The sequence below is a fragment of the Triplophysa rosa genome, linkage group LG6 (assembly GCF_024868665.1).
Source record: "Triplophysa rosa linkage group LG6, Trosa_1v2, whole genome shotgun sequence".
Taxonomy (NCBI): Eukaryota; Metazoa; Chordata; class Actinopteri; order Cypriniformes; family Nemacheilidae; genus Triplophysa; species Triplophysa rosa.
Window position 1 is genome coordinate 19,555,441 of NC_079895.1, and position 12,282 is coordinate 19,567,722.

At 44.6% G+C, this 12,282-nt stretch overlaps 1 protein-coding gene across 3 annotated transcripts in view; it reads left to right on the forward strand.

The window, feature by feature from the left end:
* The first annotated feature begins 156 nt into the window (after nt 1-156).
* Nucleotides 157-12,282, forward strand: part of si:dkey-230p4.1 (centrosome-associated protein CEP250) — a 97,853-nt gene continuing 85,727 nt past the window's right edge. For all 3 annotated transcript variants that reach the window (XM_057335243.1, XM_057335244.1, XM_057335245.1), the window contains exons 1-6: nt 157-297; nt 917-1,070; nt 1,163-1,300; nt 3,689-3,766; nt 3,848-3,918; nt 4,041-4,206. In XM_057335243.1, coding sequence (XP_057191226.1) covers nt 930-1,070; nt 1,163-1,300; nt 3,689-3,766; nt 3,848-3,918; nt 4,041-4,206 — 594 coding nt within the window. In that variant the 5' untranslated portion in view covers nt 157-297; nt 917-929. The remainder of the gene's footprint in view (nt 298-916; nt 1,071-1,162; nt 1,301-3,688; nt 3,767-3,847; nt 3,919-4,040; nt 4,207-12,282) is intronic.

The following is a 12,282-nucleotide window of genomic DNA, read 5'->3' on the forward strand; positions in this document are numbered from 1 at the left end:
ATAATAATTACTTATAAAATCTAAAAAAAATCCCAACCCTGGCGGAAACGGGCGTCCATAAGAAAGGCCTGCGATAGCACTATTTCTCTGAAATTCTAAGTTTGGGTGCGTGTCTCCGGGCCGCGCGGCGGCGCTGTTTAGCGCAAGAGCATTGAAGGCACGCGGGACGCTCATTCAAAACACGGATGTTCACGGCAGGCAAATAAACAAGATTAAAACACAAATATTCGGAGTTTTGCTTACTGCTTCGACCGCATTATGTCAATGGATATGGTGAAGTAATCCCTGTCTTGAAAAGTAAGAGACTACTTTGTCTTTGCTGCAGTGTTGTCGAAAAACGAATAATGCTCTCTAATATGCACTCACTGTGTTTTAACGGTGTACTGTAAAGCTATGTATACAAACTTTATTAGTCTGTAAACCTGTGTATACAGACTTTAGAAATCTGGTTAGTTAATGCAACCTCTCTTAAAAACGTCTTTCCTATTGAAATTATAATGAAGTGACGACAAAGTGAAGTGAAGCTGTCAAATAGTCTCAAGTATTACTTATAGCATTTTTGACTATATTTTATATATAATGACCTTATTTGTGTCAAATGTTATACCTGTCCTTTTTTTGAAAGATGCGCTCTGCAGGCATCCAATATTAGAATGTATATGTTGATTATATTGTGCTTATATGGTGTAAACTGCATTGTTTTTCTCCTAACAACATTTTTACATGTCATTAATGTATTCTCATGAGGTCAACATTACATTACATTTTTCAAAATAAATAAATCTTCTCTGAATCTGTCTCATGTACTAAAATTCTCCAGTGGTGTATGTTGTGGTGGTGGTTTCACTCTGAAGTATGGCCCATGTTGATTTTAACCATTTTAATTCAATAAACCATATCTGTGTATTTTTCACAGCTGATGGCTGAATATGGAGTCAGAACTTTTGGTTGGCTGGCAGGAGGAGCGGGCGGAGCTGAGAGCAGAGCTTTCCCATCTGCAGGATGAGTTGGCTGAGAGCAGAGCAGAGAGAGAGGAACTTGAGTCCCGTGCTCAGGCTTTGACTGACAGGGTGAGGAGGGAGTCATTGATGGGCTCAGTTCTTCATCTTCAATATACCTCATCAATAAGAACTCATGAGCTCTCTGTGTGTTTGTGTGTTAGCTGTCTCAGACGTTGGACCCGTCTCTATCGTTCTCTTTGCGTCTGGATGATGAACAGCGAGAATGGCGGAAAAAGCTTCGAGAGGGCAGAGAGAGAGAAGCCAGACAGGCCCTGCTCATCCATAAACTTCAGAACAAGGTCTGCATAATAGAAGTAGACAAAGCACTCTTTTGCAAAGATACAAATTTTAAATTGTTTAAGGCCGCTTTCGCTGGACCGAACCCTAGTTCGAATTCTCCTCCCTCCTCCGCTGGTCTGTGTTCACGTTGTATTTTTTGCATACGAACCGCGGTGCGCTTGCGTCATCAAGCGGCGGCCACTTACTCATGTTGCTGGGTTACCGCTATGAAGGCGACAAGGCGCCAAAATGGATGTAGCTGCTCGCATCACTTTTGTTGTTCTTTTTTTGAACCTTCGGATTTGCTTGCAAAGAAAAGATACAGAAACACGTTTGCATTTGTCTGCCGCAAAAGTATTACGATTGTTACGAAGAGAGCGGGCTTTCCGCCGGAGATTTTTTTGGCGGAGGCAAGCAGAAATATTCGCTCTGCTTACAGTGCGTCTCGCCTGTTGTCAAGGTAAGTGAGCATATACAGGTGCTGGTCATATAATTAGAATATCATCAAAAAGTTGATTTATTTCACTAATTCCATTAAAAAAGTAAAACTTGTATATTATATTCATTCATTACACACAGACTGATATATTTCAAATGTTTATTTCTTTTAATTTTGATTGTTATAACTGACCACTAATGAAAACCCCAAATTCAGTATCTCAGAAAATTAGAATATTGTGAAAAGGTTCAATATTGAAGACGCCTGGTGCCACACTCTAATCAGCTAATTAACTCAAAACACCTGCAAAGGCCTTTAAATGGTCTCTCGGTCTAGTTCTGTAGGATACACAATCATGTGGAAGACTGCTGACTTGACAGTTGTCCAAAAGACGACCATTGACACCTTGCACAAGGAGGGCAAAACACAAAAGGTCATTGCAAAAGAGACTGGCTGTTCACAGAGCTCTGTGTCCAAGCACATTAATAGAGAGGCGAAGGGAAGGAAAAGATGTGGTAGAAAAAAGTGTACAACCAATAGGGATAACCGCACCCTGGAGAGGATTGTGAAACAAAACCAATTCAAAAATGTAGGGGAGATTCACAAAGAGTGGACTGCAGCTGGAGTCAGTGCTTCAAGAACCACTACGCACAGACGTATGCAAGACATGGGTTTCAGCTGTCGCATTCCTTGTGTCAAGCCACTCTTGAACAACAGACAGCGTCAGAAGCGTCTCGCCTGGGCTAAAGACAAAAAGGACTGGACTGCTGCTGAGTGGTCCAAAGTTATGTTCTCTGAAAGTAAATTTTGCATTTCCTTTGGAAATCAGGCTCCCAGAGTCTGGAGGAAGAGAGGAGAGGCACAGAATCCACGTTGCTTGAGGTCCAGTGTAAAGTTTCCACAGTCAGTGATGGTTTGGGGTGCCATGTCATCTGCTGGTGTTGGTCCACTGTGTTTTCTGAGGTCCAAGGTCAAAGCAGCCATATACCAGGAAGTTTTAGAGCACTTCATGCTTCCTGCTGCTGACCAACTTTATGGAGATGCAGATTTCATTTTCAAACAGGACTTGGCACCTGCACACAGTGCCAAAGCTACCAGTACCTGGTCTAAGGACTATGGTATCCCTGTTCTTAATTGGCCAGCAAACTCGCCTGACCTTAACCCCATAGAAAATCTATGGGGTATTGTGAAGAGGAAGATGCGATATGCCAGACCGAACAATGCAGAAGAGCTGAAGGCCACTATCAGAGCAACCTGGGCTCTCATAACACCTGAGCAGTGCCACAGACTGATCGACTCCATGCCACGCCGCATTGCTGCAGTAATTCAGGCAAAAGGAGCCCCAACTAAGTATTGAGTGCTGTACATGCTCATACTTTTCATGTTCATATTTTTCAGTTGGCCAAGATTTCTAAAAATCCTTTCTTTGTATTGGTCTTAAGTAATATTCTAATTTTCTGAGATACTGAATTTGGGATTTTCATTAGTTGTCAGTTATAATAATCAAAATTAAAAGAAATAAACATTTGAAATATATCAGTCTGTGTGTAATGAATGAATATAATATACAAGTTTTACTTTTTGAATGGAATTCGTGAAATAAATCAACTTTTTGATGATATTCTAATTATATGACCAGCACCTGTATACACGCACACACAAGCACACGCATGAAAAGCATGCGTTTTACGTCATCAATAGCGGTTCATTTCCGCGATTTGGTACGATTGCGTTCATATCGGCAGCGAAGCGTACTGGAGTTCACATGAACCGCACCCCAGACCTCCCTTTTTAAGCGGACTCGGGTACAGTTCGCGGGTGCGCACCCGGGTTCTGAAGACAGCGTTCATATCACCCAAACGAACCGAACGATGACGTTAATCGAACCCGGGTGCGCACCAAAAGTGCTAATGTGAAACCGCCCTGAGAAAAGTTTATTAACAAATGTACTCTTGCTTGCATATTTCAGGTGGTGGAATACAGGGCTCGCTGTCAGGCACTGGAGCAGCAGGTGATCAGCGAGGATAGAGAGCTGAGGGCGAGAGAAGTAAGAGCAACAACATTCATCCGTCATATCCTGGCTATCTGTAAGTGTATTGAAAATATAATTTTTTTGTGGGCTTCATAGAGATTGTTGCGGTATGAACGCAGTGACACCCTGGAAAGCACCCTCATCAGACTGGAGGAGGAACAGCAGAGGTGTGGGATGTCAATTTATAGAGCAAAACAGAGCAGACCTGTCAAAAAATACTTGAAATAAACCTTTTATGTCTTCTGAAAATGTATTCTTTTGGCTGAGTTGTGTTTCTTTACTGGAGCAGATGTATGGGGCTCTCCGAGGTCAATGTTCTTCTGCGAAGTCAGCTCAGCCAATCAACCGAGGCGAATGATGCCCTGAGAGACGACTTGCGAAAGCTAACAGCTGACTGGTCCAAAGCAGTGGAGGAGGTGATGCAAAAAGATATCGAGTGGCAAAAAAAGAAGGAGGTAAGGGATTAATTTGCACAACATCATATAGGTCCTAATGATGGTGAGCATGGAGCAAGCAATACCCAGGTATCACACATCACATACATTAATAAAATACATTCTTTGAATGCATTGTAAGTTACTTTAAATATAAGCGTCTGCTGAAAGAGTCGATATCCTTGTTGCTAGTGCTCTGACATAAGGTGCTGTTGAGTTCCGAGAATCCTGGCTTGTGGTCCTTTCCCGATCCCACTCTCTCACCCACCTCGCTTCCTGTCCTCTCTCTCGCACTGCACTAATAAAGGCAAATTGCCAAAAATAAATCTTTAAAAAATATATATACAATTGGGTTCAAAATTATTCAACCCCTAGATAAATATGATCAAGGAAGGCTGTAAAAATAAATATGCATCATTAATCCTTAGAATCTTTTCTTGGAAAATGTTACAAAAATCTAACCTTTCATTGGAGAATAAGAATTTTAAAAAGTGGGATGGCATTATGAAACAATGTTCAGATGAATTTAAAAATGAGCCTTTTTAGCAGCAAAAACTCAAAATGGCTTTGCTGAACACAGGGATAAAAAAGTACCCCACGTCTAAAGTTAAATCTACTGCAGTATCTTTCATGTTTTGGGCCTAATTGTTCTGCTGAAGATCCTAGAAGTCTTCTTCAGAAAGATGGCATCATGGATTCTAGCAAATATCAACAAATAAAAAAATCAAAACCTTGCTGTCCCTGCCAGAAGTCATAAAAGGGGCCCTAGGGAAGGGAACTGTATGGAAAATGAGTGGAGAGAACTGAAGAGGAGAAGCACCAACATGGAGCTGGAAATCTGAAGGGTCTTGAGCAATTCTCTATAAAGAAATTGTCTCAATCTCTTGTCAGATGTTCTCCAAACTTATTAGGCATTATAGGTGAAGATTTAGAGCTGTTATCTTGGCAAAAATAAGAGGTTGTAAAAGGGGTTGAATAATTATGAGCGATGTGTATTAGAGAAAAACACATTTATGTCATAATGACATCCCACTATTTAAAATTCTTATTCTCCAATGAAAGGTAGATTTTTGTAAAATTTCTCAAGAAAGGATCTGAAGGATTAACAATGCAGATTTATTTTCACAGCCTTCCTAATGATAATATTTACCTAGGGGTCGAATAATTTTGAGCCCAATTGTATAATCATCCGCCAAGTAAATATACATTTGTCTCATATCAATGTAACTTCGTGAAGAAAAGTCTTGGGTCACATACACACTTCAGCTAAATACAGTCATTCTATTTTAAAAACAGACGTCATGTAAAAACAACCAAACTGGCAGCAGCATTAATTCACTTTTTTGTTTTTGTTAACACTTTATATCAACAATTCCCCAAATGGATTTATTTTGGCATTATGAGTGTTACCATAGAAACAAACATTTCTGAGTACACGACCATCTCGGAGCAGAAAATACATGAGTCATCAAGAAAGTACAGCACAACTCGACATGAGCGCTGCATTAAATACAAGTATCATTCCTGAAACCTGGCAGTGCGTATGTGACTAAACTAGATTCATATCCATTTAGTTGTTGCTTGGCAATAGGTTTGTTTTTGTGAGGGTTGATTTCATCGGTGCATTAGGGAAACATGGACTAATAAATTGTCACCAAGCAACTGAGCCATGAAACATTATACATGTGTATCCTTTATGGGTGGATGTTTGTGAATAGAAATCTGTGTTTCATAAAAATAAGGTGTTATAAAACCGTAAAATATAAATTGTGTTTTTTCTGGCACTAGAAACAAGAATAGTGTTTTCTCTGTTTTTTCTCTGTGTTTTCAAAGGGGACTTTGCCTTGTGTCAAAGTGTTCCTTGAGTTTTCTCACTGTTTTTGTCCTTTGGCAACTTCTTTTTAAAATAAACTCCAAGGTTATGTTGAGTGTGGTTTTCCTATGGGAACACACAGAACTTTAGCCCCAAACATAAATCATGTGAAGGCAATCACAAAGACAAAAATTCAGAGCTCAATTTGATAAGCTACAACCTTGTCACGATTTAGTGTACAAAGATAAGTAATTGAGAGACATTGTTTTATCATGACACAATAAATACAGCATTAGTCAGATGTAGGTGAGATGTAATGGTGTAACAAGGCTCAAACACACTTGAATTTCTCAGGCGTGGAGTGAATTTCAAGGAAAGCCTCTAGCAGGGATATTTGTTACTTTGTATTTTATTTTAGATCTACTGACTAGTTCTGCACGATCATGGGTAAATGATAATCGCGATTATTTTGCTCAAAATTTGAATCATGAGTAATAGTGTTGGGCGGCGTTATAAAGTGAGGCTCGTCTTTATACAAAGCGAGCTGTGCATACACGCATATGTAGTTGTAACACGTTCACTAGAAAACAGGAAGGAAGAGGCTGGGATCGGGGTTGCTACTACTGGTACTTTTATTTCGTTTCACTTCGTCTTCACACGACGTTGCGCTACTCGCGCTTCAACACACAAATCATACACACAGTCTCAATAACTGAAGAAGTCTCTTTACTCCACGCCAGTAGTAGCGTCCGTCTCTCTCCTCGAGCTCTGCTGCCTCGCTGGTATTTAAGCATCCCCACGCCAGTTACTGGAATAGGACACAGGTGTTCGTCATTTGCACTCGCACCACTCACTTACCGCTCGTCTCCAAACTCTCTCTCCCGTGGCAGTCCTCGCTGAACCACGCCCCCCTTGCCACATACCCCCACCGCCCGACTCAGGCCGGGGAGCCATCCGGCCTGCAGCCCCCCCCTTGCCTGGAGAGGAAGTCGGCCACAGCCATCTGTGCACCCGGCCTGTGGACCACCTTGAACTTGAACGGTTGCAAAGCAATATACCAACGAGTGATCCGCGCGTTGGTGTCCTTCATGCGGTGGAGCCATTGGAGGGGAGCGTGATCCGAACAGAGAGTGAATTCCCGCCCCAGGAGATAATATCTGAGGGTGAGGACGGCCCATCTGATGGCCAAACACTCCTTCTCTATGGTGCTGTACTTAGCTTCCCTCTTTGAAAGCTTTCGGCTAATGTACAGCACCGGCCGTTCCCCCCCATCTCCTGGGACAGGACTGCACCCATCCCCCTGTCTGATGCGTCAGTCTGCAGCAAGAAAGGGAGAGAAAAGTTAGGAGAGTGTAATAGCGGCCCGCCGCACAGAGCAGCCTTCAGTTGGGCAAAGGCCTGCTGGCACTGCTCCGTCCACTGGACCAGATCTGGCGCTTCCTTTTTAGTGAGATCAGTCAGCGGGCTGGTGACCTCCGAATATTTGGGTACGAACCTTCTATAATACCCCACCAGCCCCAGGAACTGTCTCACCTCCTTTTTGGTCTTAGGTCTCGGGCAGGTTGCAATCGCTGCAGTCTTATTAATTTGGGGACGCACCTGTCCGTGACCTAAGTGGAAGCCCAGATACCTGACCTCCACCCGCCCAATCGCACACTTCTTCGGATTGGCCGTGAGCCCGGCCTCCCTCAGCGACCTCAGGGCCGCCCTCAGATGCTCCATATGCCGCTGCCAGTCGTTGCTATAGATAATGATATCGTCAAGATAGGCAGCGGCATACATTGCATGAGGCCGGAGGATACGGTCCATGAGGCGCTGGAAGGTGGCCGGAGCCCCAAACAATCCGAACGGAAGAGTCACGAATTGGTGTAATCCGAACGGCGTGGTGAAGGCTGATTTCTCTTTGGATACCGGCGATAGGGGATCTGCCAGTATCCTTTTGTTAAATCCAGCGTCGAATAAAAACGAGCGGTGCCCAGCCGATCTAGCAATTCGTCGACTCGCGGCATTGGATACGCGTCGAATTTCGACACGGCATTAACTTTGCGATAATCCACGCAGAACTGAACCGAGCCGTCTGTTTTAGGCACTAAAACTATCGGGCTCGCCCAGTTGCTGCTGGATTCTTCTATTACCCCCAAGTCCAACATGGCCTCTAATTCTGCCTGAACCACCCTTTTCTTGTGTTTGGGCAACTGGTAGGGCCTACTGTGTACCACTACCCCAGGTTCGGTCTCGATATGGTGCTGTATGAGATTTGTTTGGCCAGGGAGAGGGGAGAACACGTCGGCAAACTCCGCCTGCAGGCGGGCCAGGTCAGTGAGCTGGGAGGGTGAGAGGTGGCCTCTCCCCGTGGTCAGGGCAAGGGATTGGGTTTTTACGTTTGCCTCTGGCCCGAGATCCTCCTCTCCGGTCACCACTGTCGCCAGCATCGCTGACTCCTCCTCACTCCATTTTTTTAGGAGATTCAGGTGGTAAATTTGATGTGCATCCCTCCTATCTGACCGAACGACCTCATAATCAAGCTCCTCGACTTGCCGTGTGACCTCGAAGGGTCCTTGCCACTTTGCAAGTAATTTGGAACTGGAAGTTGGGAGCAATACAAGCACTTTCTCTCCCGGAGTGAATTTTCGAAGGTTGGATCCCCGATTATACAAACGGCTTTGTTTGTCCTGGGCCTGTAACAAATTCTCCATAGATAGCCGCCCCAGTGTATGGAGTTTTGTTCTCAGGTCCAGGACATACTGAATTTCGTTCTCACTCATAGAAGGTCCGTCCTCCCAAGTTTCTTTTAGCATGTCAAGCACCCCTCAGGGTTGACGCCCATAAAGAAGCTCAAAGGGGGAAAACCCCATGGAGGCTTGGGGAAAACAAAGTACCGCGAATGAGAGGGGTTCCAACCACTTGTCCCAATTTTGGCGTCTTCGTGGACGAACTTACGAATCATGGTTTTCAATGTGCGATTAAATCGTTCCACCAGCCCATCCGTTTGTGGGTGAAAGACACTGGTGCGAATTGATTTAATGCCCAACAATTCATATAGTTCGCGCAGTGTGCGTGACATGAACGCCGAGTGATCTGTGAGGATCTCGTGGGGATCCCCACCCGGGAGATGATACGAAACAGGGCCTCCGTAACACTCTTCGCCGAGATGCTGCGGAGTGGCACTGCTTCGGGGTATCGTGTTGCATAGTCCACTAAGACCAATGCAAAACGATGCCCCCTTGCTGATCGCTCTAATGGCCCGATGAGGTCCATGCCAATTCTATCGAAGGGGACCTGCATCAACGGAAGAAAGCGCAATGGCGCTTTTGGGGTGGTCGGTGGGTTTACCAGCTGACGCGCACCACCTGCGCACGTTGTCGTGAATGCCCGGCCAAAAGAATCGGGCCATGAGGCGATTTAGTGTATTAGTTTGTCCCAAATGTCCTGCCATAGGATTACTATGAGCCGCCTGGAAAAGCATTTCCCGACGGCTCTGTGGAACTAAAAGCTGGGTTATATTCTCCTTGGTTTGAGCGTCTTGGGCCACTCGATATAACCAATTGTTCCTGATAGCAAAGTACTGGTAGGAGAGGGGCCGTGCAGGCTGGACAGGCTGCCCGTCAATGGACACGAAGTGCTCGAAAGCCCGTTTCAGCGTCTCATCCTGGGCCTGCTCCAGGGAAAAATCGTCGCGTCCGAGAGAATTAGTCTCTCAATTCCGCTCGTTTCCCCTGAGTCAGTACCCGGCGCAGCCGGTTCAGCACTGCTTGTCTGCACGGAACCTCCCCCACCCGGCTTCTTTCTACCCCAAGAGACATCCGCACACAGTATCCCCAATAATTTGGAAAAAGCGGGCCAATTCGTACCCAGAATTAGCGGATGCCGGAGGTGAGGATTAACCGCCACCTACACTATGCTTTTTACCCCGGAATTTTATTGGCAGTACCATTAGAGGGTACTTCACCACATGCCCGTGCACACACCAAACCCTAACCTCGCAGCTTTTATACAATGCCGCGGGTCGAATCAGGCTTTGGTGGATCGAGGTCTGGTTGCAACCTGAGTCCACCAGAGCCTGAAATGTACCCCCAATACTCACAGGTATCTGGTACCAGCCAGCCGGACCGGGAGCGCGGTCCTCCTGCTGGGCCTGGACGATGGCCTGGAACCGCCCCTCCTGGTCCTGCCTCAGTTGCAGCAGGGTCTGATGTTGTTCTTGGTGGAGGACCGCGAGTGATGAAATCACTTCCGCAAATGGCGAGGCTGGCAGATTCTGCATACTGGCCGCGGCGTTCCTGCTTCCTTCCTCCCGGGATTCGGCACCATTGTAACACGTTCACTAGAAAACAGGAAGGAAGAGGCTGGGATCGAGGTTGCTACTACTGGCACTTTTATTTCGGTTCACTTCGTCTTCACACGACGTTGCGCAACTCGCGCTTCAACACACAAATCATACACACAGTCTCAATAACTGAAGAAGTCTCTTTAGTCCTCCTTCTCCGGGTCCGTCTCAGCCGCCAGTAGTAGCGTCCGTCTCTCTCCTCGAGCTCTGCTGCCTCGCTGGTATTTAAGCCTCCCCACGCCAGTTACTGGAATAGGACACAGGTGTTCGTCATTTGCACTCGCACCACTCACTTACCGCTCGTCTCCCAACTCTCTCTCCCGCTGCAGTCCTCGCTGAACCATGCCCCCCTTGCCACAGTAGTCTTTATTTAACACGAGCTGCCCAGACGTGAGTCTTCTTTATATAATGCGGGCTGCGCAGACATGAGTCTTCTTTATACAACGCGGGATACGCACACACGAGTCAGACACGCGTCTTTCTTTATACAACGTGGGCTTATATGCCCCTAGCCTTGTTCATATTTTTATGGGGTGTGATAACTGAACTTTTTGTGGATAGCTTTGCTAACTGAGAGGAGCACTGACGTGTATACACTCGCTAGCCGTCTGGCCGAAATCCTATAGTATATAAGCGTCAGACATATAATTTTAGATGATAGACGATGCGGTCACGTGTCGAAGCTGAGCTCAATGTAGGCGGCGGCGGCGAAACTGAGAAATGCATATTTTGTATTTTGCGCCTGAGTAACGTACGCATGGATAAGCGCCTGAATAACGTACAGTATGTGTGGATAAGTGCCTGAATAACGTACGATGTTGTATAAGCGCCTGAATAACGTATGTGTGGATAAGCGCCTGAATAACGTACGAGTGGATAAGCGCCTGGTTAACGTACGCGTGGATAAGCGCCTGAATAACGTACATTTACATTTGTCGTTAACATGTGAACTGTAACGTTATCTGGATGTCCGCTTACACATTGTGTAAACGCGCTACTGATCGGAATGTTATCCCATCAGCGTGTCCTGATCCAGAGATAGTCGAGGACGCATTGTGATTAGGGTTGGGAATCATTTCAATTTTATCAATTCCGATTCCAATTCTGATTCTGCTTATCGATTTCGATTCTTATCGATTCCCAGTTTCGATTCCACAGTTGAAGTAAAACATTTAGATATCAACCTGTATGGTCATTTAGCCTGCTAATTGACTTATTTGCAAAATATATTTATGAGCACCGTTTTGTGTATATTTACACATAGAAACACACTTTTTCTGATTTATTACAATTTGTATTATCATAGTTGAACTACATCATGGTTAAACTGCAGTTACTATAATGCAACTATGGTTAATTTGTGATTCCTGTGCTTTAATGCAAATTCTATAGCTAAACTATGCTTACTATAGTAAAAAATATCGATAATTTTTATAAGGGCTTTTATTGAGATATCAGCAGATCATGCAACGCATGTACTTTTCTGAAAATATGCACACAGGAATTGATGAGAGGAATTCAAATTTTAATCTCAAGTATCCGATTCCTATTCCTTTCGATTCCGATCCGATTCCTAGCCTTTCGATTCCGATTCCAAATTGGAATTGATTTTCGATTCCCAACCCTAATTGTGATCGGATCTCAGTGTAATGTAAACGCAATCCAGCCAGTTTATTTACCAGTACAACTTCACAGAAAACCCCGCCCGCTATCATTATTCTCTCGTCTGTCCGAAGCCTGTCCAACTGCAGAGCAGAAGACAAATACACCGGAAAGTTTACTCTTGCATAGGCTATTTGTGACTGCCATGAACGGGTTTTAATGGAAATTTTCCCACCGGTTAATAGACGTGTAAAAACGGCAATTGCTTGAATTAATGGTGCTCAATATCTTTCTTAATAAAAATACACAAAACTACAAATAAAGTGCAATGACATTTTGCTTATATTAAACACAG